Here is a 27,926-nt window from a genome sequence, read left to right as displayed (position 1 = left end):
CATAAATGTAATAAACTGCATTATGGACAGTTTACTTAGCTAGTGAAGTTATAATCAAACTCAAAAATACTGAATAACATGAAGTTACTTCAGAGAAGACGGCTATGAAGCTAGCACTAGCTAGCTAACTTACTGTTAGCTATGTTGATGGTTTCAGGGCAGCTTGGTGAAACTACTTACTGAAATGTATTATTAATAAGAAAATTAGGAGTGATATTTCATGAACTTGTCCCTCAGTAGATGATGAGTTAGCACTAATGTTATATTAATTGGGGTTTTGGGTGTTTTTTCATTCATTTAATGTAATGTTTAGCTTCTACAGTCTCCACTCACTCTGTGTAGGATTTGTACAGTAGGGGTTGGCTCTGTTCTCTTGTCTGCACTCATATTAACGGCCTGTGCTCCACCCATAACTTCATTACTTTAATGCTTTGTGTAGACCCACATGATATAAATTATGTAATTTACAAAAATCTAATTTATCCTGTGTGTTTTTTCTTTATTTTGGTTAGTTTGGAGGTGAGTGAGTGAGACTGTGGAATAGTTTAATTTTAAACTTATTATTAGCACTGCTGAGATAAATAATTATTAGCACTGCTGAGGTAAATTATTATTAGCACTGCTGAGGTAAATAATTATTAGCACTGCTGAGATAAATAATTATTATCAATGCTGAGGTAAATAATTATTAGCAATGCTGAGGTAAATAATTATTAGCACTGCTGAGGTAAATAATTATTAGCACTGCTAAGGTAAATTATTAGCAATGCTGAGGTAAATAATTATTAGCACTGCTGAGGTAAATTATTATTAGCACTGCTAAGATAAATAATTATTATCAATGCTGAGGTAAATTATTATTAGCACTGCTGAGATAAATAATTATTAGCACTGCTGAGGTAAATAATTATTAGCAATGCTGAGGTAAATAATTATTAGCACTGCTGAGGTAAATAATTATTAGCACTGCTAAGGTAAATTATTAGCAATGCTGAGGTAAATAATTATTAGCACTGCTGAGGTAAATTATTATGCAGACTCTGAGGTAAATTATTATTAGCAATATTGAGGTAAATTATTATTAGCAATGCTGAGATGGAATTATTATTAGCACTGCTGAGGTAAATAATTATTAGCACTACTGAGATAAATTATTATTAGCACTGCTGAGGTAAATTATTATTAGCACTACTGAGATAAATTATTATTAGCACTGCTGAGGTAAATAATTCTTAGCAATGCTGAGGTAAATAATTATGAACACTGCTGAGGTAAATAATTATTAGCAATGCTGAGGTAAATAATTATTAGCACTACTGAGATAAATTATTATTAGCACTGCTGAGGTAAATAATTATTAGCACTATTATGCAGACTCTGAGGTAAACTATTATTAGCAATGCTGAGATGAAATTACTATTAGCACTGCTGAGATGAAATTATTATTAGCAATGCTGAGATGGAATTATTATTAGCGCTGCTGAGGTAAATAATTATTAGCACTACTGAGAAAAATTATTATTAGCACTGCTGAGGTAAATAATTATTAGCACTACTGAGATAAATTATTATTAGCACTGCTGAGGTAAATTATTATTAGCACTACTGAGGTAAATTATTATTAGCAATGCTGAGATAAATTATTATTAGCACTGCTGAGGTAAATAATTATTAGCACTACTGAGATAAATTATTATTAGCACTATTATGCAGACTCTGAGGTAAACTATTATTAGCAATGCTGAGATGAAATTACTATTAGCACTGCTGAGATGAAATTATTATTAGCAATGCTGAGATGGAATTATTATTAGCGCTGCTGAGGTAAATAATTATTAGCACTACTGAGATAAATTATTATTAGCAATGCTGAGGTAAATTATTATTAGCACTACTGAGATAAATTATTATTAGCACTGCTGAGGTAAATTATTATTAGCACTACTGAGGTAAATTATTATTAGCAATGCTGAGATAAATTATTATTAGCACTGCTGAGGTAAATAATTATTAGCACTACTGAGATAAATTATTATTAGCACTGCTGAGGTAAATAATTATTAGCACTATTATGCAGACTCTGAGGTAAACTATTATTAGCACTGCTGAGATGAAATTATTATTAGCAATGCTGAGATGGAATTATTATTAGCGCTGCTGAGGTAAATAATTATTAGCACTACTGAGATAAATTATTATTAGCACTGCTGAGGTAAATTATTATTAGCACTACTGAGGTAAATTATTATTAGCAATGCTGAGATAAATTATTATTAGCACTGCTGAGGTAAATAATTATTAGCACTACTGAGGTAAATTATTATTAGCAATGCTGAGCTAAATAATTATTAGTACTGCTGAGTGCTGAGGTAAATAATTATTAGCAATATTGAGGTAAATTATTATTAGCACTGCTGAGGTAAATAATAATTAGCAATGCTGAGGTAAATTATTTTTAGCACTGCTGAGGTAAATAATTATTAGCACTACTGAGATAAATTATTATTAGCACTGCTGAGGTAAATAATTATTAGCACTATTATGCAGACTCTGAGGTAAACTATTATTAGCAATGCTGAGATGAAATTACTATTAGCACTGCTGAGATGAAATTATTATTAGCAATGCTGAGATGAAATTGTTATTAGGACTGCTGTGTGCTGAGGTAAAGTATTATTAGCAATGCTGAGGTAAATAATTATTAGTACTGCTGAGGTAAATTATTATGCAGACTGTGAGGTAAATAATTATTAGCACTGCTGAGGTAAATAATTATTAGCACTGCTGAGGTAAATTATTATTAGCACTGCTGAGGTAAATAATTATTAGTACTGCTGAGGTAAATTATTATGCAGACTCTGAGGTAAATTATTATTAGCACTGCTGAGATGAAATTATTATTAGCACTGCTGAGGTAAATTATTATTAGCACTGCTGAGGTAAATAATTATTAGCACTGCTGAGGTAAATTATTATTAGCACTGCTGAGGTAAATAATTATTAGCACTGCTGAGGTAAATTATTATTAGCAATGCTGAGGTAAATAATTCTTAGAACTGCTGAGTGCTGAGGTAAATAATTATTAGCAATGCTGAGGTAAATAATTATTAGTACTGCTGAGGTAAATTATTATGCAGACTCTGAGGTAAATAATTATTAGCACTGCTGAGGTAAATTATTATTAGCAATGCTGAGGTAAATAATTATTAGAACTGCTGAGTGCTGAGGTAAATAATTATTAGCAATGCTGAGGTAAATAATTATTAGTACTGCTGAGGTAAATTATTATGCAGACTCTGAGGTAAATAATTATTAGCACTGCTGAGGTAAATAATTATTAGCACTGCTGAGGTAAATTATTATTAGCACTGCTGAGGTAAATAATTATTAGTACTGCTGAGGTAAATTATTATGCAGACTCTGAGGTAAATTATTATTAGCACTGCTGAGATGAAATTATTATTAGCACTGCTGAGGTAAATTATTATTAGCACTGCTGAGGTAAATAATTATTAGCACTGCTGAGGTAAATTATTATTAGCACTGCTGAGGTAAATAATTATTAGCACTGCTGAGGTAAATAATTATTAGCACTGCTGAGGTAAATAATTATTAGCACTGCTGAGGTAAATTATTATTAGCACTACTGAGGTAAATTATTATTAGCAATGCTGAGGTAAATAATTATTAGCACTGCTGAGGTAAATAATTATTAGAACTGATGAGTGCTGAGGTAAATAATTATTAGCAATGCTGAGGTAAATAATTATTAGTACTGCTGAGGTAAATTATTATGCAGACTCTGAGGTAAATAATTATTAGCGCTGCTGAGGTAAATAATTATTAGTTGTGTTGACGTAAATTATTATGCAGACTCTGAGGTAAATTATTATGCATACTCTGAGGTAAACTATTATTAGCAATGCTGAGATGAAATTACTATTTGCACTGCTGAGGTAAATTATTATTAGCACTGCTGAGATGAAATTATTATTAGCAATGCTGAGATGAAATTATTATTAGGACTGCTGTGTGCTGAGGTAAATTATTATTAGCACTGCTGAGATTAAATTATTATTAGCACTTGCCGAGTGCTGAGGTAAATTTTTATTAGCACTGCTGAGTGCTGAGTTTAATAATTATTAGCACTGCTGAGGTAAATAATTATTAGCACTGCTGAGGTAAATTATTTTTAGCACTACTGAGGTAAATAATTATTAGCACTGCTGAGGTAAATAATTATTAGCACTGCTGAGGTAAATTATTATTAGCAATGCTGAGATAAATTATTATTAGCAATGCTGAGGTAAATAATTATTAGCAGTGCTGAGGTAAATTACTATTAGCAATGCTGAGGTAAATAATTATTTGCTCTGCTGAGGTAAATTATTATTAGCAATGCTGAGGTAAATAATTATTAGCAATGCTGAGGTAAATAATTATTAGCACTGCTGAGGTAAATATTTATTAGCACTGCTAAGGTAAATAATTATTAGCACTGCTGAGGTAAATAATTATTAGCAATGCTAAGGTAAATAATTATTAGCACTGCTGAGGTAAATAATTATTAGCACTGCTGAGGTAAATAATTATTAGCACTGCTAAGGTAAATAATTATTAGCACTGCTGAGGTAAATAATTATTAGCAATGCTAAGGTAAATAATTATTAGCACTGCTTAGGTAAATCATTATTAGCACTGCTAAGGTAAATAATTATTAGCACTGCTTAGGTAAATAATTATTAGCAATGCTGAGGTAAATAATTATTAGCACTGCTGAGGTAAATAATTATTTGCAATGCTGAGGTAAGTTATTATTAGCATTTACACTGCCCACTGCGTCCGCAAAGCAACCACCATTGTGGATGACCCCACCCACCCTTCACACAGACTGTTCTCCCTTCTGCCATCAGGAAGAAGGTACCGCAGCATCAGGTCCAACACGACCAGACTCTGCAATAACTTCTTCCCCCAAGCCATCAGACTGAAAGTAGGGTGTCGGATTAAAAAAAACTAGCTTTCTACAAAACCACCTTCTCCAGTTTTAACTGGATGCACAAGAAAATAGAAATGAAGCTCCAGTCACTGGTTAATCAGTATTCCTCCCTACAAATGAAGACACCATGAAGACTAAAGAAAGAACACTCCACACAGCTCTGAGAAATGGTTATTGGTGAGTGTGAGTCAGGGAATGGAGACAAAACAATTTCCAAGTCACTGAACTTCACCTGGAGTTCTGTTAAATCCATCATTCAGAAATGGAATATGACACATGTGTAAATCTGCCTAGAGCCGGCCAGTCATAGGTGTCTTGGTGGCCTTCCTCTCTAGCCTCCTTCTTGCACGGTCACTCAGTTTGTGAGGACAGCCCTGCTCTAGAAAGATTTACGTGTGCCATATTCCTTCCATTTCTAAATTTAATTTAATTTCTTTTGTAAATTATTGTGACAAAAAAAATAAAATGATGTTGACCATGAAAGCAATAAAAGGGGAAACCATCCAATGGGCTGAATACTTTCATAGGCGCTGTAGGTCGTATATCACCTCCACATAAATAAGGGCACTATAGACTACTGTACTGTAAATCATCTGCAAACTGGTAAATCTGGTCTCTTCATTTCACTGTGATATAGAGAGACTATTCTCACAGGTCTCAGGTCAGTACCAGTAATTACCATTCACAGTTTCTCACTTCCTGTTCTGTTTGAGTATTTAAGCTTCATCCAAAACTCTTTTCTAACATCCAGCAAAACAAACACTGATCTTACATTCAAGTTTTTCTTTGATCTCTGTTTATGCTTTATGAAACTTTGTGTAATTAAATCTGACATATGAAAATATTTAAACCTGCACAAGCCTTCATTTTCTATCTTTCCTCTTTCTTAGAGTGTCAGAACTGTCTGTATTTAAATGTAAAGGTAAATATTCAGCAGTTCCTGATTGTCACTCTCCGGCCTACCTGTGATTAGTAGCTTAGTGTGTTAAAATTATTACCTGTCCACATCTTAACTCATTGAATTTATGCAGTATAACAAATATTAAATATTATTTTATTATTAAATAAGCAGGCATTAAATGTGGTATTCACTTTAATGTGGCTACAATGTAAGTTTCAGTCTTTACCAAAAACCTGCAGATCAGTGCCCTCTACTGGTCACGTGTCCGACATTCTTGATGAATTTAAAATTTTCAATAAATATTTCTTTATTATTTAATAAACGTCCCTTACCCCATAAGCAGTCAATCCCCCAGACATGTTTGATATCTGAAGGTGCTTATTATGAGGGGAATATAATGATAAAAATGTATAAATGTGAAATCTAAATATAAATTTTGTAACTTTTGTTGATGTAAATTCCCAATATAAAATATGATAAAAATATCAGTGTGTTTGATGTGGAACAGACTGTAACATATCTTATATTTATAAAACAATGAAATCTTTAGTTTATGGATTTTCCTCTTTTTCATTTTTAAACACATCGTTGATGAAATTTTTCTTTAGACAAGTTTTTTTTTAAAGAAGCTGCAGAAAAGTTTATTTACTTATTTGCAAGCTCTGTATTTCCTTCAGGTAATGCTAATCTGTAATATCACAATACGGGTAGTGTATCGAACACAACCTAAACCTTTATATTTCATCAATATTCATTATTTTTTCTTTAAAGTGGAGCTAAATTGTCTGTTAACACAAATTCAGAATGACTTCAGTGAAACACTTCCAGCAATAAAGGGGTTGGTTTTATCAACCGGAAGTTGATCCTCCATGTTTACAGTTGTCAGTGAACCGCCTATAAATATAAGTATATCTATAAAAAATATTCTGTTCTAATAATTCTAATATTTTAATCTTCATTTTTATTGATCAGTGACCACTAGATAATATCATATATGAATATTCTGTCCATTTACAATCACTTAGTATTCAGATCAACGACATGTGATCAGTCCTCGTGACCCAACTAGACTAGCATATGCGCTAACTAGCAGATGCGCTTGTCGGCTGGGTGACGTTTGATGGTGGAACGTTTATGACGTCATAGAGTGAGAGAGATTCCATGGTAACGAACAGAGCGGCGGAGCTTTTAAGGAGCAGACAGCAGCTGATCGAGTCTCAGAAGAGATGAGCGATCGCCAAAAGAAGAAGAAGAAGGAGGAAGTAAGAGAGGAGAAAGCCCTTCTGTCTCCCAGCAGACAGAACCAGAAGCACCTCGCCATGCTCAAGGTGGACCAGGTTCTTTTTTACCTGTTCTCTTAAACTTCTCCATTTACCTGTTTTTTCAGGTTCTTTCCAGAGCTTTTGGTAAATACATTTTGTGTAAGATGTGTGTATGGATATAGAGTCTAAATGAATGTCTGTCTTTTTGGGGGCAGAAAACATCTAAAACCTCTTTGGAACCACAGTCCGTGATGGAGGAAGTGGAGGAACCAGGAGAGGGCTTCATGGAGCTGCTCCACGAAAATGTAAGAAAGACAAAGGAGTTTCACTTCAGTAATGAACTATAAGGAGTCACTGGGTTTAATCCATCATGTCCTGAGTTGTGGAATTGCTCTACTATAAATCCTAAGACCTTTATAAGACCAGCTTTGGCTCTTCACTGGGCCTTTGAGTCCTGACCAAAAGTTCTGAGATGTTAATAATTCTCACTCTTCTCTTCTCACATGTAGACGGAGTACAACATTGGAAACTACATCTCTGCAATGTTCCAGTATATTGTGGAGCACCCAATTGTCCAGTTCCTCATCCTGGTCATTGCACTCCTCAACTGCATCATCATCAGCGTCCAGACCAACTCGAGGATTGCCAAGGTGAGAACCCTAAATCTTGAAGTCACCAGATATTTTCAGACAGTTCGATCATGTTCCCTCTCCCACTGACTGACTAACCCTACAGTACAGTTCTGTGCTTCTGTCAGTGTGTTTTGTAGGACAGGTGATGTTTCTGGTACTTGTGTTTGAGTGTACTTTCAGAAACCCTGTATATTAAACTCCACTCTCTTTCTGACTGTAATTTCAGGACCATGAGACTGCATTCCTGATCTGGGAGTGGATCATCTTCACCGCTTTCATTTCAGAGATTGTTCTCAAGTTCACCTACGGTTTCAGGATTTTCTGGATGGTACTGTTTTTTTTCTCAAAATGTTTACTTCTATTAATCCATATTTTCCTTGTAGAAGGTTGCTGTGTCTCATCAAGTCTTATTTGATCATTATTTCTTCTGTATCTGCAGAGTGGGTGGAATGTCCTGGATTTCTTGGTCAGTCTGGGTCTGATGGTGGGGTACAGATTCTTGCCCCCAAGCCAAAATAGGATCATCAGGTGAGGAAAATTACAGTGACGTGTTCCCACATTTTAAAACTCCTCAGGTTTTTCATCTAGATCAGTGTTCCTCATAAAAGGATGGAAAAGAGGAGAGTGATGGTGTATCTGTTCAGACTGAGCTCACAGTTTGTAACTGTTCAATATTTGTGCTTCTTTCTTTTCTCCTTTTCCAGAACGCTGCGACTCTTTCGGAGTGTAAGGCTGTTTGCTTTTTCCGAGGGATTTTCCAGAGCACTCAACAGCATCGCCCGTTCCATGTCTGCACTGCTGAACATCTTCATCCTCATCATGTGCTTCATGGTGGTATGTGCTCTTCCACAATTCGTATTTGTATGATAAAATCTCAGAAACGATCCAAAAGATAAGGTCTCTGTACTTGTGTTTTGTTCATGGTGAAATGCTGTACGCTGTGTCTGAAATGCTCTGTTATTGATTGTGCTCTAGATGTTTGGCCTGTGTGGAGTGATGCTGTTTGGGGATGAAGTTCCATCGGCTTTTGGAGACTTCCCTACAGCCCTGTACACTCTGTTCATCTGCATCACCCAGAATGGCTGGTTTAAAATCTACTATGGATTTAAGGGGTAAGCAGCTCTTGTCTGGATCTCTGACTATAACTAAATAAGTAAAAGTGTCAGTTCTGAAACACAACACTAGGTGAACATATGCGAGTGCAGTAAACTTCAGTGTACGTCCATCTGTTTTGGCACGTTTGTATTTGGTGAAGATTCATATTTTATAGCCACTCTACTGACAGTTTTGTCTAATTTAATATTCTGTCCATTTCAGTGTGGATGAAGCACTTCGCTATGCTGCGTTGGTGTACTTCTTCATCTTCATCTTCAGCTGTGGGTTCATCTTCCTTAACTTTTTTAGTTCTGTGATTATCACCAATCAAGAACTAGCTGTGGAAACGGATTCCACTAAGGTAAGCCTGCTTTACATCCTAGCTTCACCTCCTGAGAACAACAGCGTGCAAATACCCAGTTTAACCCCCTACTCTACCTGAACATATTAATATTGTCTGCATGTAAGTCATGATTTTCCTCTTATTTTATTCCAACTAAAACTTTTGTCTTAATAACAGTCAGAAGAAGATGAATCCCAGAAGGATCTGGTACATGTGGATGAAGTGGTCGCAAAAACCAGCATGACCCAGCGCCAGACACCGTGGCACGACAGCTGCCTGACGAACCTGACTCTGGAGAACTTTGAGAATCTCGTCCTGTTAAGAGAAGCCATCGACAGGAATGAGAAAGAGTTCCAGGAGATTCGTCAGAAGTTGATAAAGTAAGGTTCAACAGCACAGCTGATAAACACCTTATTTTACTTTCAGTCTGTCAACGGCTATTATGAAAAGGTCCGCCTGGACCGTAGAATGATGAACTGCTCTGACTGTAAATGTGTTCATCCAGGATTGTGGAAGAGGTCCGAAACCTGCCCGTCAATAAAGAGCGGGAGCTCCAGGCCCAGAGGGAAAAAGAGATGGCTACCACCTTGACGGACAACTTGTTGGGTGATGACATCGCCTCTGGCCAGGCTGGAGATATTCTGTCCACTTTCATCGCTCTGGAAGAGGTGAAGAAATACTGTTACTGAGCACAAACACTTGAAGCACCGTAATCAGATGAGAAGTGTATCTTGTTCCTCTAGAAATAAGACTTCTATTTACTCTGAGCTTTCTTCTCTGTTTCAGGCCAACCTTCTGGATTCACGGACAACAACTGACGTGTTTGGTGAAGGTTTGGTGCAGGAAGGGATTCGCAGGCTGGCCAGAGAAGCTGTGACCGATTCCCTGTTGCGCAGCAAGTCTTCAGTAATGTCCGTGACCCATAGTAATTAAGTCATGCTGAAGCATTGACTATTGATCCTTGGTGGGATGTTATTGGACTTCTGTGCTAGTCACAGTTTGTCCATAACAAACAGCACGTTCAAACACAAGGTTGCTTATAAGTGTACTTGGTACAAGAGCACCTTGGGTCAGAGGTAAGTTACCGACATTGAGGTCTTGTCGTCTGACCTGTGGCTGCGTGTTTCGGATGCATTGGTAAAGAGAGGTGCTGAGCTGTGAGCTGATCACCATCTGATGAGTTGAATCAGGTGGCAGCTAAACCTGCCAGACAAACCTGACAGGCCCAAACGAGTAGTCTGTGTCTGCCAGGGAAAGCTGGCAGAGGACTCTGATTTTCATCTCCGAACTCTCATCTCCAAGGGAGCTTCTCACATGTTCTGGAGGAGGTTGGAGACACTGATTCAGAATTGACCTTGTTGAAGACCTCAGTTGTGGAAGCAACTGTTCATAGCTGTTGCCAAAACCTTGTCCGTGCCTGTTATGATGGCAACCAAAGAACCTGTTGGTGAACACCAGCAGTGAGGGAGGCTGTCAAGCGGAAGAAGGAGAATCGGGGCACTCTTGATTCCGCTGATTGGCACAGACAAGTAAATAAGGTAGCAGCTTTGGCAGTGGCAGAAGCGAAATCCAGGGCATGTGAGGAGTCTGTAGAGTTAATGGAGACTGATTTTCAGGTGTCTTCAAAGATGTTCTGGAAAAGGCTCCAACAACTCAGAAGGGGGAGGAGGGACATTGCCCAAACTGTGCTCAATAAGGGTGATGAAGCTCTGAACTCAGCTGAGGATATTGTTGGGCACCAGAAGGAACACTTTGAGAAGCTCCTAAAGCCGAGGAACATGCCTTCTACCCTGAAGGTTGAGCTGGAGACTTCCAGGGAGGCAGAATTCGTCTGTGGCCAAAGTCACTGATGTAGTGAAAAAGCTTCACAGTGACAAGGCACTAGAGTGGATGAGATTCGCCTGGAATTGCTGAAAGCTCTTGCATGGACCTCGGAAAGCTCTCAATTTACCAGCTGAACTACATCCCCACCCTGGTCACGGACACAAGCGGTTGAAATGAGGTTATGTCCTCTGTTATCTGGGAGAGTCTCAGAGTAGAGCCGCTGCTCCTTCTCATTGAGAGGAGCCAGCTGAGGTTGTTGGGGCGTCTGATAAGGATGTCCCCCCAGTTGCCTCCTGTTGGAGATGTACTGGGCACAGCCAGCTGGGAGGAGACCCCGAGGTAAACCTTGGACTTGCTGGAAGTATTATATCTCCTGGCTGGCCTGGGAGCGCCTTGGGATGCTGGAGACAGGGATGCCTGGGTTTCTGTGCTTCCCCCATTGCCACTGCAGGCCCTGAGCTGAATGAAGTGGATAAGAATATGAAAAAAGACGATTAGGCATTCCACAACATCTTCTGGGTGAAACTGGTTGTTAGGTAACATTAAGTAAAGTCCAGCGGTAAGATGAGGTAAGTTTGTGTTTTTTTTATTTCTCTTGGCTCTGATTTAAACTCCTGCAGCCGTGTTTGAATCAGCTGGAGATGTTTAATGATCTTTTTGGAGTCAGTTTAGGTTTTTGATTCTTTATTGTTGAGATTTTAATACAAAGTTGTTCTGGTGATTTTTTTTCAGGGTGAAGATCTGAAGGCCACTAGTGCCATGGAGATAACAGCTGCTTGAGACCTGGTTTATTAATTTCTAACTGGTTTTGATCAGAGGAGGATGGGTCTCCCCTTGTGAGTCTTGGTTCCTCCCAAGGTTTCTTCCTCCAGCTTTGAGGGAGTTTTTTCCTTGCCACTGTCGCCTTTGGCTTGCTCACTGGGGGGTTTTATCTTCTATGTTTTGTTTCTTTTTACTTTTTTCTATCTGTACTTTTATTTGTTCATTTTTTTAAACTGGTGTCTCTTTGAATGACCTTCAATCAAAGAACTGGTAAGTAATACTTTTTAAAGACATTTTTAAAAATCTGTATTGTATTCTGAAATATTTTATTAAGAAATAAAAATATATTAATATTAAGAAATAGCCAGTTGTTTATATTGTCAGGAAATTGAAAAGAGCCTGGTAAACTAATTACAGACCAGTGGGTCTAAAATGATCACTGATAGCAGCTGTATGGAGCTCATCATTTCTTCATTAATATTCTGTGTCTTTATTTTATGCCCTGTTATAAACAGGAGGACAGAGGTACATCTGGCAGCTGGTGTGAAAGATGAAGAACATAGCGAGAGAGAGAGAGAGACGCAGCAGAAAGATGATGGTGATCAGGTGATGGAGAGAGGTTGAGCAGGCGAGGATGGAAAGGGAAGGGTGAGGAAGGAGAAATTAGAGGAATTTGGTGTAAAGAAGAGAATAGTACAAATAAACAGTGAAAAGAAAAAACTACAAAGCCTTGTCATTACTGCACTCTGTGAGAAAGGTGGAAAGTGTCACAAGCTCCTCCAAAATCCTCTCTAACCATGTTTAGACACAGTGGTGCTCAGTTCTGGAGATCTATGAGAGTTCATATCCAACACATGGTTCTAATACTCTGATACCCCTGAAGGTCTTCATGACCTGTTTCTGGTGTGTTAGATTAGGACTGGAGATAAACTCATCAGGGTCAGGATTGGACACCCTTGTTCTAACAGCAACTTCTGTCTCAGGTAAACTGTTGTCATGAAGTCTGCTAAATGTCACTTATACCTCCACATTAATTATGGCCGTGTACGTTATGTGGTCTACATGTGTTTACAGTAGAAGTCTTAGTACGTGTGTAGAATTTAGAATTAAGAAAAAGCACAGGCTTTCCTGAGGGTTGATTTATGTCTCCCTGTTTTCAGGAAACAGTGCCTTCATAAATGTTAGTCAGTTGTGCACGCTAGCTATTGTTTCTCCCATTCTGGTTCTGCCAATTAACCCACACGTTTGTAGCTCCTAGAAATGCTCCTGACACTCGGAGGGTACTTAACCCATGTCTCCAACAATACATGCGAAGCCAGCCCCCGCAAACATGCTGAACCGCAGCTCCACTGCACCAGCTAACAGAACTATGCCTGCCAACATCACTTAGGAGTGATAAGAGGAAAGAGCACGGCCAATTGTGCTCACGAGTCATAGTAAAAAGAACTGAATTCTAAAATAAGACCTGAAATCTAGACTGTTATTATGTGTGTAAATCGAAAACTCAAAAGGAGCATTAAAAAAAAAAAATCACTTTTTTCTCTTTTACTTTTTTTTTTTTACACTCTGTCCTTCTTCTACATAGCCTGGTGTGTGTGTGTGTGTGTGTTTGCATGTGGTTACATTTCAAGCACTGAAAACCTGTCAATTCAATTCAAATTTGGGGGGTAATATAGGGGGACAGGATCCAAAGTGTAGGCAAGGGCAACCGACCACAAATGGACTCGGATCAGCAGCAAGCAGACAGCAGAGGGCAGTTCAGCACACAGGGGAGAGAAAACAAAGGAGAAAATGATGATGTGTTTAGGAGTTTGAATAGACTGATGTGCAGCCTGTAAAGGAAGTAGATTAGAGAGACTGCAGCACTGATCAGGGACCTGTGAACAGAGAGCTGTACAGTCCAAATGTGTTAGTATTCTTACAAGCTCCATCAGCAAGGATAACAGTACAGTGCATTAATGGATTATCTGAGTCCCGTATTGAGTATTGTGGGGCCAAAACATTTATTTTATAATCAATGCAGAATTTAACTGGTAACCAGTGCAGGGACGAGAGAATAGGACACAGCTTCTCTGTGTCATGTAAGGAGAGTACATTACGCAGATTGGCAATATTACGTAGGTGGAAGAAGGCCATTTTAACTATGTAACAGATGTGTGCATCAAATGAGAAGCCAGAGTCAAAACAACTCCTGGGTTTTTTACAGTGCTGCTGGTTATGACTGAGAATCCATTTAATTTTACAGTAATATTTGCAATTTTTGGATTTATTCATATTTGGATCAATTAGTAAAACCTATGTTTTTTTCTGGATTAAGCAAAAACAAGTTGTGAGCCATTCAGTTCTTGTCCAGTTTATGTCTGCTCCAACATTCCTGCACATTTTAGTCTCTGTCTTGTGGAAAGCTTTCTATCCTACCTGCAAATTAGGATGGATAAGTGAACAGATTTGCCAGTATTGCTCTGCATCACAGCTGATCAAGATGGAGAGAAGAGTCTCTGCTTAAAGGGGCTTGGAAATCACTTTTTAAGAGAAAGACGTTTGGGGAGATGATGAAGAGAACGATCTTTCAGAATTTGAAGATCACATTTTTGTTGATTCAGGAGGAGGATGCTGGTGCCCTCTCAGCCCAACCCTCAGAACAACCATCTGCAGAACCTGAAGTAGGTGTAAGATGCTGTGCATGTGGTGTACGTCTGTAGCAGCAGAAAGACTCAGTCTACCTGCATCAAGTGCAGGAAATACATCTGCAGCTCACACACAGTACAACTCTGCCCCTCATGTGTTCTGTAGGCTGGCATGAACTGACTGTGTGTTCAGTGAGGCTGATGTGCTGATGTGGCTCTATTGGGTTAAAAAGCCAGTAATGCAGAGTGTCCAACCAGACCTACAGACATTGGCCGAGTAACACAAACACAAACAGCACAAGACTTCAGTCCATTTTGTAGCATTTTGTACTTTTATACTTGAGTAAAAAAATGTAAATCGTACTTCAGCTTTATTAGGAGCACCTGTACACCACTTCCATCCTGCAGTGATCTACTCAGCCAGTAGGTGGCAGCAGTGCAATAATGCCCATCATGCCCCAGAGTCTGTTCAAAAGCTTGAGCAGCTAATGCTGTCAGACACTCAACAGACAAGGTAATGCAGCTCAGAGCTGTGTGTGCTTTAGTTAAGGCCTTTTATAAGCGGATAACTTACCAACACACACATGAGAACAGTAAAGAAAAGGCATCAGTAGCGTTAGCATAGGCTGTATTTCTGCTAGCTAGTGAAAGAGGCTCTGATAACACAAGCTTGTAAAATGAGCGTCGCGAGCTCGCCAATATAGCAGTAACCTCCTCATTAAAAAGCCTGGCTTCTCCAACTAACATGAGCTGATGATGCAAAGATGACATCACTATTTCACATGTAGTTTTATTCAGCAAAGAGAATAGTTCATACATGTGAGTGACAGCAATATTACTAGTATAATAATCTTCTTCTTCTTATTAACTAGTAAAATGATTAGACAAGCAGAGGTAAAACTAGTCTAGAAACGCCCTGTATTGGATGATAACTATAAATAATACTACACTCCCATGAGGAGAACTTTGGAGATGATTTAATGAACACAGTGATGAAAAACCACAACTTTCTATAGGAATGTTATTAGTATTTATTTTAATATTAATGTTTTACTGAGGAAATAAACACTTGCTCAGAAAAGCCGCTTTTTAACTCTTAATTATCACAGATATCTAAAACATCTGCACAGAGCTGTATAGTTTTATATATTTTTAAATTATTTAATTTTTGTCACCTTGCAGTTACTTCTCTATCTAGATCAACATCATGAACCGAGCGGTGGAGCTTTTAAGGAGCAGACAGCAGCTGATCGAGTCTCAGACAGACGTGTTTCTGATGGAGGAGCTTCTTTAACCGCTCCGTTAGAAGAGATGACCGATCATCAGAGGAAGAAGGAAGAAGAAAGAGAGGAGAAAGCCCTTCTGTCTCCTAGCATGAGAACCTGAGGTGGCTTGTAATTAATGCTCACTCTTCTCTTCTCACATGTAGACTGAGTACAGCATTGGAAACTACCTCACTGCAATGTTCCAGTATATTGTGGAGCATCCCATTCTCCAGTTCCTCATCATGGTCATTGCTCTGGTTAACTGTGTCATCATCAGCGCCAAGACCATCTCAAGAATTGCCAAGGTGAGAACACTAAATCTTAACGCCACCAGATATTTTCAGACAGTCCGATCATGTTGCCTCTCCCACTGATTGACTAACTCTACAGCACAGCTCTGTGCTTCTATCAGTGTGTTTTGTAGGTGATGACGGGTGATGTTTCTGAGACTTTCAGAAACCCTGTATATTAAACTCCACTCTCTTTCTCACTGTAATTTCAGGACCATGAGACTGCATTCCTGATCTGGGAGCGGATCATCTTCACCGCTTTTATTTCAGAGATTGTTCTCAAATTGACCTGCGGTTTCAGTATTTTTTTGGTGGCATTGTTTTTTACAGTTTTCTCCTGGAACCTCCTCAAAATGTTTACTCCTATTAATCCATATTTTCCTTGTAGAAGGTTGCTGTGTCTCATCAAGTCTTATTTGATCTTTACTTCTTCTGTATCTGCAGAGCGGGTGGAATGTCCTGGATTTCTTGATCAATCTGGCTCTTAGATTGATCAAGGGTACAGATTCTTGCCCCCAAGCCAAAATAGGGTCATCAGGTGAGGAAAATTACAGTGACGTGTTCCCACATTTTAAGATCTCATCAGGTTTTTCATCTAGATCAATGGTCCTCATAAAGAAATGGACAAGAGGAGAGTGATGATGTATCTGTTTAGACCGAGTTTACAATTCTTAACTGTTCAATATTTGTGCTTCTTTCTTTTCTCCTTTTCCAGAATGCTGCGACTCTTTCGGCGTGTCAGGCTGTTTGCTTTCTTCTAGGGATTTTCCAGAGCACTCAACAGCATCTCCCGCTCCTTCTCTTGGGCATGGTGTAATGCTCTACGCTGTGTGTGAACAGCTTTGTCTTTAAATGTGCTCTAGATGTTTGGCCTGTGTGGAGTGATGCTGTTTGAGGATGATGTTCCATTTGCTTTTGGAGACTTCCCTACAGCCCTGTACACTCTGTTCATCTGCATCACCCATGGCTGGTTTAAAATCTACTATGGTTTTAAGGGGTAAGCAGCTCTTGTCTGGATCTCTGACTTTAACTAAATGAGTAAAAGTGTCAGTTCTGAAAGAGAACACTAGGTGAACATATGTGAGTGCAGTAAACTTCAGTGTACGTCCATCTGTTTTGGCACGTTTGTATTTGGTGAAGAGTCATATTTTATAGCCGCTCTACTGACAGTTTTGTCTAATTTAATATTCTGTCCATTTCAGTGTGGATGAAGCTCTTCGCTATGCTGCATTGGTGTACTTCTTCATCTTCAGTTGTGGGTTCATCTTCCTGAACATTTTTAGTTCTGTGATTATCATGAATCAAGAACTAGCTGTGGAAGCAGATTCCACTAAGGTAAGCCTGCTTTACATCCTAGCTTCACCTCCTGAGAACAACAGTGTGCAAATACCCAGTTTAACCCCCTACTTAAAGATACGCAAGATGAACATATTAATATTGTCTGCATATAAGTCATTTTTCTTTCTCTATATTTATTCAAACTGAATTATTTTTGTCACAATAACAGTCAGAAGAAGATGAATCCCAGAAGGATCTGGTACATGTGGAGGAAATAGTCGCATAAACCAGCATGACCCAGCGCCAGACACAGTCTCATGACAGGTGTCTCACGAACCTGACTTTTGACAAAATCTGGTCCTGTTAAGTTTGGCCATTGACCGGAATGAGTTCCAGGAGATTCGCCAGAAGTTGATGAAGTATGGGTCAACAGCACAGCTAATAAACACCTTATTTTACTTTCAGTCTGTCAACGGCTATTATGAAAAGGTCCGCCTGGACCGTAGAATGATGCACTGCTCTGACTGTAAATGTGTTCATCCAGGATTGTGGATGAGGTCCGAAACCTGCCCATCAATAAAGAGCGGGAGCTCCAGGCCCAGACGGAGAAAGAGATGGCCACCACCTTGACGGACAACTTGTTGGGTGATGACATCGCCTCTGGCCATGATATTCTGTCTACTTTCATCGCTCTGGAAGAGGTGAAGAAATACTGTTACTTAGCACAAACACTTGAAGCACTGTAATCAGATGAGAAGTGTATCTTGTTCCTCTAGAAATAAGACTTCTATTTACTCTGAGCTTTCTTCTCTGTTTCAGGCCAACCTTCTGTTTTCTATCAACCTTTTATTTTATATTCCTGTTAAAAACAGAAGGACAGAGGTGGACATCTGGCAACTGGTCTAAAAGATGAATAGTGAGAGATAGATATAGAGATAGAGATGCAGCAGAAAGATGATGGAGAGAGGTTAAGCAGTCGAGGATGGAAAGAGAAGGGCGAGGAAGGAGAAATAGGTGGAATTTGACCTGATGGAAAGAAGATTGATGTTCAGATAAACAGTTAAAAGAAAAAAACTACACAGCCTCGTCATTACTGCACTTTGTGACAACGCTGGGGTGTGTGGATATTGTAAGATTACTGTGGATATAAGTGTAAATATTGTTCAAAATAAATATATTTGATAACCGCCTTTTCTATCTTGTTTGCTTAATTTGGTATCAGCTAGCTAGCTGAGACTTTGTAAAACGCGTAGCTAGTCGCTAATAAGCTAGCATGTTAGCGAGCTAGCTGAATATTCAGAATTAACCAGCTAACGTTTTAAAGAGGGTCAAATATTGTGTTATGTGCTAAATATGAGATACATGGTCATAAATGTAATAAACTGCATTATGGACAGTTTACTTAGCTAGTGAAGTTATAATCAAACTCAAAAATACTGAATAACATGAAGTTACTTCAGAGAAGACGGCTATGAAGCTAGCACTAGCTAGCTAACTTACTGTTAGCTATGTTGATGGTTTCAGGGCAGCTTGGTGAAACTACTTACTGAAATGTATTATTAATAAGAAAATTAGAAGTGATATTTCATGAACTTGTCCCTCAGTAGATGATGAGTTAGCACTAATGTTATATTAATTGGGGTTTTGGGTGTTTTTTCATTCATTTAATGTAATGTTTAGCTTCTACAGTCTCCACTCACTCTGTGTAGGATTTGTACAGTAGGGGTTGGCTCTGTTCTCTTGTCTGCACTCATATTAACGGCCTGTGCTCCACCCATAACTTCATTACTTTAATGCTTTTTGTAGACCCACATTATATAAATTATGTAATTTACAAAAATCTAATTTATCCTGTGTGTTTTTTCTTTATTTTGGTTAGTTTGGAGGTGAGTGAGTGAGACTGTGGAATAGTTTAATTTTAAACTTATTATTAGCACTGCTGAGATAAATAATTATTAGCACTGCTGAGGTAAATTATTATTAGCACTGCTGAGGTAAATAATTATTAGCAATACTGAGATAAATTATTATTAGCACTGCTGAGGTAAATTATTATTAGCACTGCTGAGGTAAATAATTATTAGCAATGCAGAGGTAAATAATTATTAGCACTACTGAGATAAATAATTATTAGCACTGCTGAGATAAATTATTATTAGCACTACTGAGGTAAATTATTATTAGCAATATTGAGGTAAATTATTATTAGCAATGCTGAGATGGAATTATTATTAGCACTGCTGAGGTAAATAATTATTAGCACTGCTGAGGTAAATAATTATTAGTACTGCTGAGGTAAATTATTATGCAGACTCTGAGGTAAATAATTATTAGCACTGCTGAGGTAAATAATTATTAGTACTGCTGAGGTAAATTATTATTAGCACTGCTGAGGTAAATAATTATTAGTACTGCTGAGGTAAATTATTATGCAGACTCTGAGGTAAATTATTATTAGCACTGCTGAGATGAAATTATTATTAGCACTGCTGAGGTAAATAATTATTAGCACTGCTGAGGTAAATTATTATTAGCACTACTGAGGTAAATTATTATTAGCAATGCTGAGGTAAATAATTATTAGAACTGATGAGTGCTGAGGTAAATAATTATTAGCAATGCTGAGGTAAATAATTATTAGTACTGCTGAGGTAAATTATTATGCAGACTCTGAGGTAAATAATTATTAGCGCTGCTGAGGTAAATAATTATTAGTAGTGCTGACGTAAATTATTATGCAGACTCTGAGGTAAATTATTATGCATACTCTGAGGTAAACTATTATTAGCAATGCTGAGATGAAATTACTATTTGCACTGCTGAGGTAAATTATTATTAGCACTGCTGAGATGAAATTATTATTAGCAATGCTGAGATGAAATTATTATTAGGACTGCTGTGTGCTGAGGTAAATTATTATTAGCACTGCTGAGATTAAATTATTATTAGCACTAGCCGAGTGCTGAGGTAAATTATTATTAGCACTAGCCGAGTGCTGAGGTAAATTATTATTAGCACTGCTGAGTGCTGAGTTCAATAATTATTAGCACTGCTGAGTTCAATAATTATTAGCACTGCTGAGGTAAATAGTTATTAGCACTGCTGAGGTAAATAGTTATTAGCACTGCTGAGGTAAATCATTATTAGCACTTCTGAGGTAAATTATTAGCAATGCTGAGGTAAATCATTTTTAGCAATGCTGAGGTAAATTATTATGCAGACTCTGAGGTAAATTATTATTAGCAATATTGAGGTAAATTGTTATTAGCAATGCTGAGGTAAATAATTATTAGCACTGCTGAGGTAAATAACTATTAGCAATGCTGAGGTAAATAATAATTTGCTCTGCTGAGGTAAATTATTATTAGCAATGCTGAGGTAAATAATTATTAGCAATGCTGAGGTAAATAATTATTAGCACTGCTAAGGTAAATAATTATTAGCACTGCTGAGGTAAATAATTATTAGCAATGCTGAGGTAAATAATTATTAGCACTGCTGAGGTAAATAACTATTAGCAATGCTGAGGTAAATAATTATTTGCTCTGCTGAGGTAAATAATTATTAGCAATGCTGAGGTAAATAATTATTAGCACTGCTAAGGTAAATAATTATTAGCACTGCTAAGGTAAATAATTATTAGCAATGCTGAGGTAAATAATTATTAGCACTGCTTAGGTAAATAATTATTAGCAATGCTGAGGTAAATAATTATTAGCAATGCTGAGGTAAATAATTATTAGCAATGCTGAGGTAAATAATTATTAGCACTGCTAAGGTAAATAATTATTAGCACTGCTTAGGTAAATAATTATTAGCAATGCTGAGGTAAATAATTATTAGCACTGCTTAGGTAAATAATTATTAGCAATGCTGAGGTAAATAATTATTAGCACTGCTGAGGTAAATAATTATTAGCACTGCTTAGGTAAATCATTATTAGCACTGCTAAGGTAAATAATTATTAGCACTGCTGAGGTAAATAATTATTAGCAATGCTGAGGTAAATAATTATTAGCAATGCTGAGGTAAATAATTATTAGCAATGCTGAGGTAAATAATTATTAGCACTGCTTAGGTAAATAATTATTAGCAATGCTGAGGTAAATAATTATTAGCACTGCTGAGGTAAATAATTATTAGCACTGCTGAGGTAAATAATTATTAGCACTGCTTAGGTAAATCATTATTAGCACTGCTGAGGTAAATAATTATTAGCACTGCTGAGGTAAATAATTATTAGCACTGCTTAGGTAAATAATTATTAGCACTGCTTAGGTAAATCATTATTAGCAATGCTGAGGTAAATAATTATTAGCACTGCTGAGGTAAATAATTATTAGCACTGCTTAGGTAAATAATTATTAGCAATGCTGAGGTAAATAATTATTTGCAATGCTGAGGTAAATAATTATTTGCAATGCTGAGGTAAATAATTATTTGCAATGCTGAGGTAAATAATTATTAGCACTGCTGAGGTAAGTTATTATTAGCATTTACACTGCCCGCTGCGTCCGCAAAGCAACCACCATTGTGGATGACCCCACCCACCCTTCACACAGACTGTTCTCCCTCCTGCCATCAGGAAGAAGGTACCGCAGCATCAGGTCCAACACGACCAGACTCTGCAATAACTTCTTCCCCCAAGCCATCAGACTGAAAGTAGGGTGTCGGATTAAAAAAAACTAGCTTTCTACAAAACCACCTTCTCCAGTTTTAACTGGATGCACAAGAAAATAGAAATGAAGCTCCAGTCACTGGTTAATCAGTATTCCTCCCTACAAATGAAGACACCATGAAGACTAAAGAAAGAACACTCCACACAGCTCCGAGAAATGGTTATTGGTGAGTGTGAGTCAGGGAATGGAGACAAAACAATTTCCAAGTCACTGAACTTCACCTGGAGTTCTGTTAAATCCATCATTCAGAAATGGAATATGACACATGTGTAAATCTGCCTAGAGCCGGCCAGTCATAGGTGTCTTGGTGGCCTTCCTCTCTAGCCTCCTTCTTGCACGGTCACTCAGTTTGTGAGGACAGCCCTGCTCTAGAAAGATTTACGTGTGCCATATTCCTTCCATTTCTAAATTTAATTTAATTTCTTTTGTAAATTATTGTGACAAAAAAAATAAAATGATGTTGACCATGAAAGCAATAAAAGGGGAAACCATCCAATGGACTGAATACTTTCATAGGCGCTGTAGGTCGTATATCACCTCCACATAAACAAGGGCACTATAGACTACTGTACTGTAAATCATCTGCAAACTGGTAAATCTGGTCTCTTCATTTCACTGTAATATAGAGAGACTATTCTCACAGGTCAGTACCAGTAATTACCATTCACAGTTTCTCACTTCCTGTTCTGTTTGAGTATTTAAGCTTCATCCAAAACTCTTTTCTAACATCCAGCAAAACAAACGCTGATCTTACATTCAAGTTTTTCTTTGATCTCTGTTTATGCTTTATGAAACTTTGTGTAATTAAATCTGACATATGAAAATATTTAAACCTGCACAAGCCTTCATTTTCTATCTTTCCTCTTTCTTAGAGTGTCAGAACTGTCTGTATTTAAATGTAAAGGTAAATATTCAGCAGTTCCTGATTGTCACTCTCCGGCCTACCTGTGATTAGTAGCTTAGTGTGTTAAAATTATTACCTGTCCACATCTTAACTCATTGAATTTATGCAGTATAACAAATATTAAATATTATTTTATTATTAAATAAGCAGGCATTAAATGTGGTATTCACTTTAATGTGGCTACAATGTAAGTTTCAGTCTTTACCAAAAACCTGCAGATCAGTGCCCTCTACTGGTCACGTGTCCGACATTCTTGATGAATTTAAAATTTTCAATAAATATTTCTTTATTATTTAATAAACGTCCCTTACCCCATAAGCAGTCAATCCCCCAGACATGTTTGATATCTGAAGGTGCTTATTATGAGGGGAATATAATGATAAAAATGTATAAATGTGAAATCTAAATATAAATTTTGTAACTTTTGTTGATGTAAATTCCCAATATAAAATATGATAAAAATATCAGTGTGTTTGATGTGGAACAGACTGTAACATATCTTATATTTATAAAACAATGAAATCTTTAGTTTATGGATTTTCCTCTTTTTCATTTTTAAACACATCGTTGATGAAATTTTTCTTTAGACAAGTTTTTTTTTAAAGAAGCTGCAGAAAGGTTTATTTACTTATTTGCAAGCTCTGTATTTCCTTCAGGTAATGCTAATCTGTAATATCACAATACTGGTAGTGTATCGAACACAACCTAAACCTTTATATTTCATCAATATTCATTATTTTTTCTTTAAAGTGGAGCTAAATTGTTAACTGTTAACACAAATTCAGAATGACTTCAGTGAAACACTTCCAGCAATAAAGGGGTTGGTTTTATCAACCGGAAGTTGATCCTCCATGTTTACAGTTGTCAGTGAACCGCCTATAAATATAAGTATATCTATAAAAAATATTCTGTTCTAATAATTCTAATATTTTAATCTTCATTTTTATTGATCAGTGACCACTAGATAATATCATATATGAATATTCTGTCCATTTACAATCACTTAGTATTCAGATCAACGACATGTGATCAGTCCTCGTGACCCAACTAGACTAGCATATGCGCTAACTAGCAGATGCGCTTGTCGGCTGGGTGACGTTTGATGGTGGAACGTTTATGACGTCATAGAGTGAGAGAGATTCCATGGTAACGAACAGAGCGGCGGAGCTTTTAAGGAGCAGACAGCAGCTGATCGAGTCTCAGAAGAGATGAGCGATCACCAAAAGAAGAAGAAGAAGGAGGAAGTAAGAGAGGAGAAAGCCCTTCTGTCTCCCAGCAGACAGAACCAGAAGCACCTCGCCATGCTCAAGGTGGACCAGGTTCTTTTTTACCTGTTCTCTTAAACTTCTCCATTTACCTGTTTTTTCAGGTTCTTTCCAGAGCTTTTGGTAAATACATTTTGTGTAAGATGTGTGTATGGATATAGAGTCTAAATGAATGTCTGTCTTTTTGGGGGCAGAAAACATCTAAAACCTCTTTGGAACCACAGTCCGTGATGGAGGAAGTGGAGGAACCAGGAGAGGGCTTCATGGAGCTGCTCCACGAAAATGTAAGAAAGACAAAGGAGTTTCACTTCAGTAATGAACTATAAGGAGTCACTGGGTTTAATCCATCATGTGCTGAGTTGTGGAATTGCTCTACTATAAATCCTAAGACCTTTATAAGACCAGCTTTGGCTCTTCACTGGGCCTTTGAGTCCTGACCAAAAGTTCTGAGATGTTAATAATTCTCACTCTTCTCTTCTCACATGTAGACGGAGTACAACATTGGAAACTACATCTCTGCAATGTTCCAGTATATTGTGGAGCACCCAATTGTCCAGTTCCTCATCCTGGTCATTGCACTCCTCAACTGCATCATCATCAGCGTCCAGACCAACTCGAGGATTGCCAAGGTGAGAACCCAAAATCTTGATGTCACCAGATATTTTCAGACAGTTCGATCATGTTCCCTCTCCCACTGACTGACTAACCCTACAGTACAGTTCTGTGCTTCTGTCAGTGTGTTTTGTAGGACAGGTGATGTTTCTGGTACTTGTGTTTGAGTGTACTTTCAGAAACCCTGTATATTAAACTCCACTCTCTTTCTGACTGTAATTTCAGGACCATGAGACTGCATTCCTGATCTGGGAGTGGATCATCTTCACCGCTTTCATTTCAGAGATTGTTCTCAAGTTCACCTACGGTTTCAGGATTTTCTGGATGGTACTGTTTTTTTCTCAAAATGTTTACTTCTATTAATCCATATTTTCTTTGTAGAAGGTTGCTGTGTCTCATCAAGTCTTATTTGATCATTATTTCTTCTGTATCTGCAGAGTGGGTGGAATGTCCTGGATTTCTTGGTCAGTCTGGGTCTGATGGTGGGGTACAGATTCTTGCCCCCAAGCCAAAATAGGATCATCAGGTGAGGAAAATTACAGTGACGTGTTCCCACATTTTAAAACTCCTCAGGTTTTTCATCTAGATCAGTGTTCCTCATAAAAGGATGGAAAAGAGGAGAGTGATGGTGTATCTGTTCAGACTGAGCTCACAGTTTGTAACTGTTCAATATTTGTGCTTCTTTCTTTTCTCCTTTTCCAGAACGCTGCGACTCTTTCGGAGTGTAAGGCTGTTTGCTTTTTCCGAGGGATTTTCCAGAGCACTCAACAGCATCGCCCGTTCCATGTCTGCACTGCTGAACATCTTCATCCTCATCATGTGCTTCATGGTGGTATGTGCTCTTCCACAATTCGTATTTGTATGATAAAATCTCAGAAACGATCCAAAAGATAAGGTCTCTGTACTTGTGTTTTGTTCATGGTGAAATGCTGTACGCTGTGTCTGAAATGCTCTGTTATTGATTGTGCTCTAGATGTTTGGCCTGTGTGGAGTGATGCTGTTTGGGGATGAAGTTCCATCTGCTTTTGGAGACTTCCCTACAGCCCTGTACACTCTGTTCATCTGCATCACCCAGAATGGCTGGTTTAAAATCTACTATGGATTTAAGGGGTAAGCAGCTCTTGTCTGGATCTCTGACTATAACTAAATAAGTAAAAGTGTCAGTTCTGAAAGAGAACACTAGGTGAACATATGCGAGTGCAGTAAACTTCAGTGTACGTCCATCTGTTTTGGCACGTTTGTATTTGGTGAAGATTCATATTTTATAGCCACTCTGCTGACAGTTTTGTCTAATTTAATATTCTGTCCATTTCAGTGTGGATGAAGCACTTCGCTATGCTGCGTTGGTGTACTTCTTCATCTTCATCTTCAGCTGTGGGTTCATCTTCCTTAACTTTTTTAGTTCTGTGATTATCACCAATCAAGAACTAGCTGTGGAAACGGATTCCACTAAGGTAAGCCTGCTTTACATCCTAGCTTCACCTCCTGAGAACAACAGCGTGCAAATACCCAGTTTAACCCCCTACTCTACCTGAACATATTAATATTGTCTGCATGTAAGTCATGATTTTCCTCTTATTTTATTCCAACTAAAACTTTTGTCTTAATAACAGTCAGAAGAAGATGAATCCCAGAAGGATCTGGTACATGTGGATGAAGTGGTCGCAAAAACCAGCATGACCCAGCGCCAGACACCGTGGCACGACAGCTGCCTGACGAACCTGACTCTGGAGAACTTTGAGAATCTCGTCCTGTTAAGAGAAGCCATCGACAGGAATGAGAAAGAGTTCCAGGAGATTCGTCAGAAGTTGATAAAGTAAGGTTCAACAGCACAGCTGATAAACACCTTATTTTACTTTCAGTCTGTCAACGGCTATTACGAAAAGGTCCGCCTGGACCGTAGAATGATGAACTGCTCTGACTGTAAATGTGTTCATCCAGGATTGTGGAAGAGGTCCGAAACCTGCCCGTCAATAAAGAGCGGGAGCTCCAGGCCCAGAGGGAAAAAGAGATGGCTACCACCTTGACGGACAACTTGTTGGGTGATGACATCGCCTCTGGCCAGGCTGGAGATATTCTGTCCACTTTCATCGCTCTGGAAGAGGTGAAGAAATACTGTTACTGAGCACAAACACTTGAAGCACCGTAATCAGATGAGAAGTGTATCTTGTTCCTCTAGAAATAAGACTTCTATTTACTCTGAGCTTTCTTCTCTGTTTCAGGCCAACCTTCTGGATTCACGGACAACAACTGACGTGTTTGGTGAAGGTTTGGTGCAGGAAGGGATTCGCAGGCTGGCCAGAGAAGCTGTGACCGATTCCCTGTTGCGCAGCAAGTCTTCAGTAATGTCCGTGACCCATAGTAATTAAGTCATGCTGAAGCATTGACTATTGATCCTTGGTGGGATGTTATTGGACTTCTGTGCTAGTCACAGTTTGTCCATAACAAACAGCACGTTCAAACACAAGGTTGCTTATAAGTGTACTTGGTACAGAGCACCTTGGGTCAGAGGTAAGTTACCGACATCGAGGTCTTGTCGTCTGACCTGTGGCTGCGTGTTTCGGATGCATTGGTAAAGAGAGGTGCTGAGCTGTGAGCTGATCACCATCTGATGAGTTGAATCAGGTGGCAGCTAAACCTGCCAGACAAACCTGACAGGCCCAAACGAGTAGTCTGTGTCTGCCAGGGAAAGCTGGCAGAGGACTCTGATTTTCATCTCTGAACTCTCATCTCCAAGGGAGCTTCTCACATGTTCTGGAGGAGGTTGGAGACACTGATTCAGAATTGACCTTGTTGAAGACCTCAGTTGTGGAAGCAACTGTTCATAGCTGTTGCCAAAACCTTGTCCGTGCCTGTTATGATGGCAACCAAAGAACCTGTTGGTGAACACCAGCAGTGAGGGAGGCTGTCAAGCGGAAGAAGGAGAATCGGGGCACTCTTGATTCCGCTGATTGGCACAGACAAGTAAATAAGGTAGCAGCTTTGGCAGTGGCAGAAGCGAAATCCAGGGCATGTGAGGAGTCTGTAGAGTTAATGGAGACTGATTTTCAGGTGTCTTCAAAGATGTTCTGGAAAAGGCTCCAACAACTCAGAAGGGGGAGGAGGGACATTGCCCAAACTGTGCTCAATAAGGGTGATGAAGCTCTGAACTCAGCTGAGGATATTGTTGGGCACCAGAAGGAACACTTTGA

At 38.2% G+C, this 27,926-nt stretch overlaps 2 protein-coding genes across 2 annotated transcripts; both read left to right on the top strand.

The window, feature by feature from the left end:
• The first annotated feature begins 7,123 nt into the window (after window positions 1–7,123).
• LOC140561376 (cation channel sperm-associated protein 4-like) lies at window positions 7,124–10,162 on the top strand. The gene is made up of 11 exons (XM_072686545.1): window positions 7,124–7,234; window positions 7,405–7,464; window positions 7,669–7,809; window positions 8,018–8,119; window positions 8,231–8,319; window positions 8,496–8,625; window positions 8,767–8,903; window positions 9,109–9,247; window positions 9,407–9,609; window positions 9,735–9,897; window positions 10,016–10,162. The coding sequence occupies exons 1-11, from the start codon at window positions 7,124–7,126 to the stop codon at window positions 10,160–10,162; spliced, it is 1,422 nt and encodes a 473-aa protein (XP_072542646.1).
• Window positions 10,163–11,234: 1,072 nt separating this feature from the next.
• On the top strand, window positions 11,235–27,104 carry LOC140561375 (cation channel sperm-associated protein 4-like). Its single transcript, XM_072686544.1, has 16 exons — window positions 11,235–11,392; window positions 12,331–12,340; window positions 15,872–16,012; window positions 16,861–16,934; window positions 17,820–17,976; window positions 24,016–24,177; window positions 24,348–24,407; window positions 24,612–24,752; window positions 24,961–25,062; window positions 25,173–25,261; window positions 25,438–25,567; window positions 25,709–25,845; window positions 26,051–26,189; window positions 26,349–26,551; window positions 26,677–26,839; window positions 26,958–27,104. The coding sequence occupies exons 1-16, from the start codon at window positions 11,235–11,237 to the stop codon at window positions 27,102–27,104; spliced, it is 2,013 nt and encodes a 670-aa protein (XP_072542645.1).
• Window positions 27,105–27,926: the final 822 nt, after the last annotated feature.

This window comes from Salminus brasiliensis, chromosome 8 (assembly GCF_030463535.1).
Source record: "Salminus brasiliensis chromosome 8, fSalBra1.hap2, whole genome shotgun sequence".
Classification (NCBI taxonomy): domain Eukaryota; kingdom Metazoa; phylum Chordata; class Actinopteri; order Characiformes; family Bryconidae; genus Salminus; species Salminus brasiliensis.
Note: the sequence above shows the minus strand (reverse complement) of the source record. Positions and strands in the feature narration are given on the sequence as shown.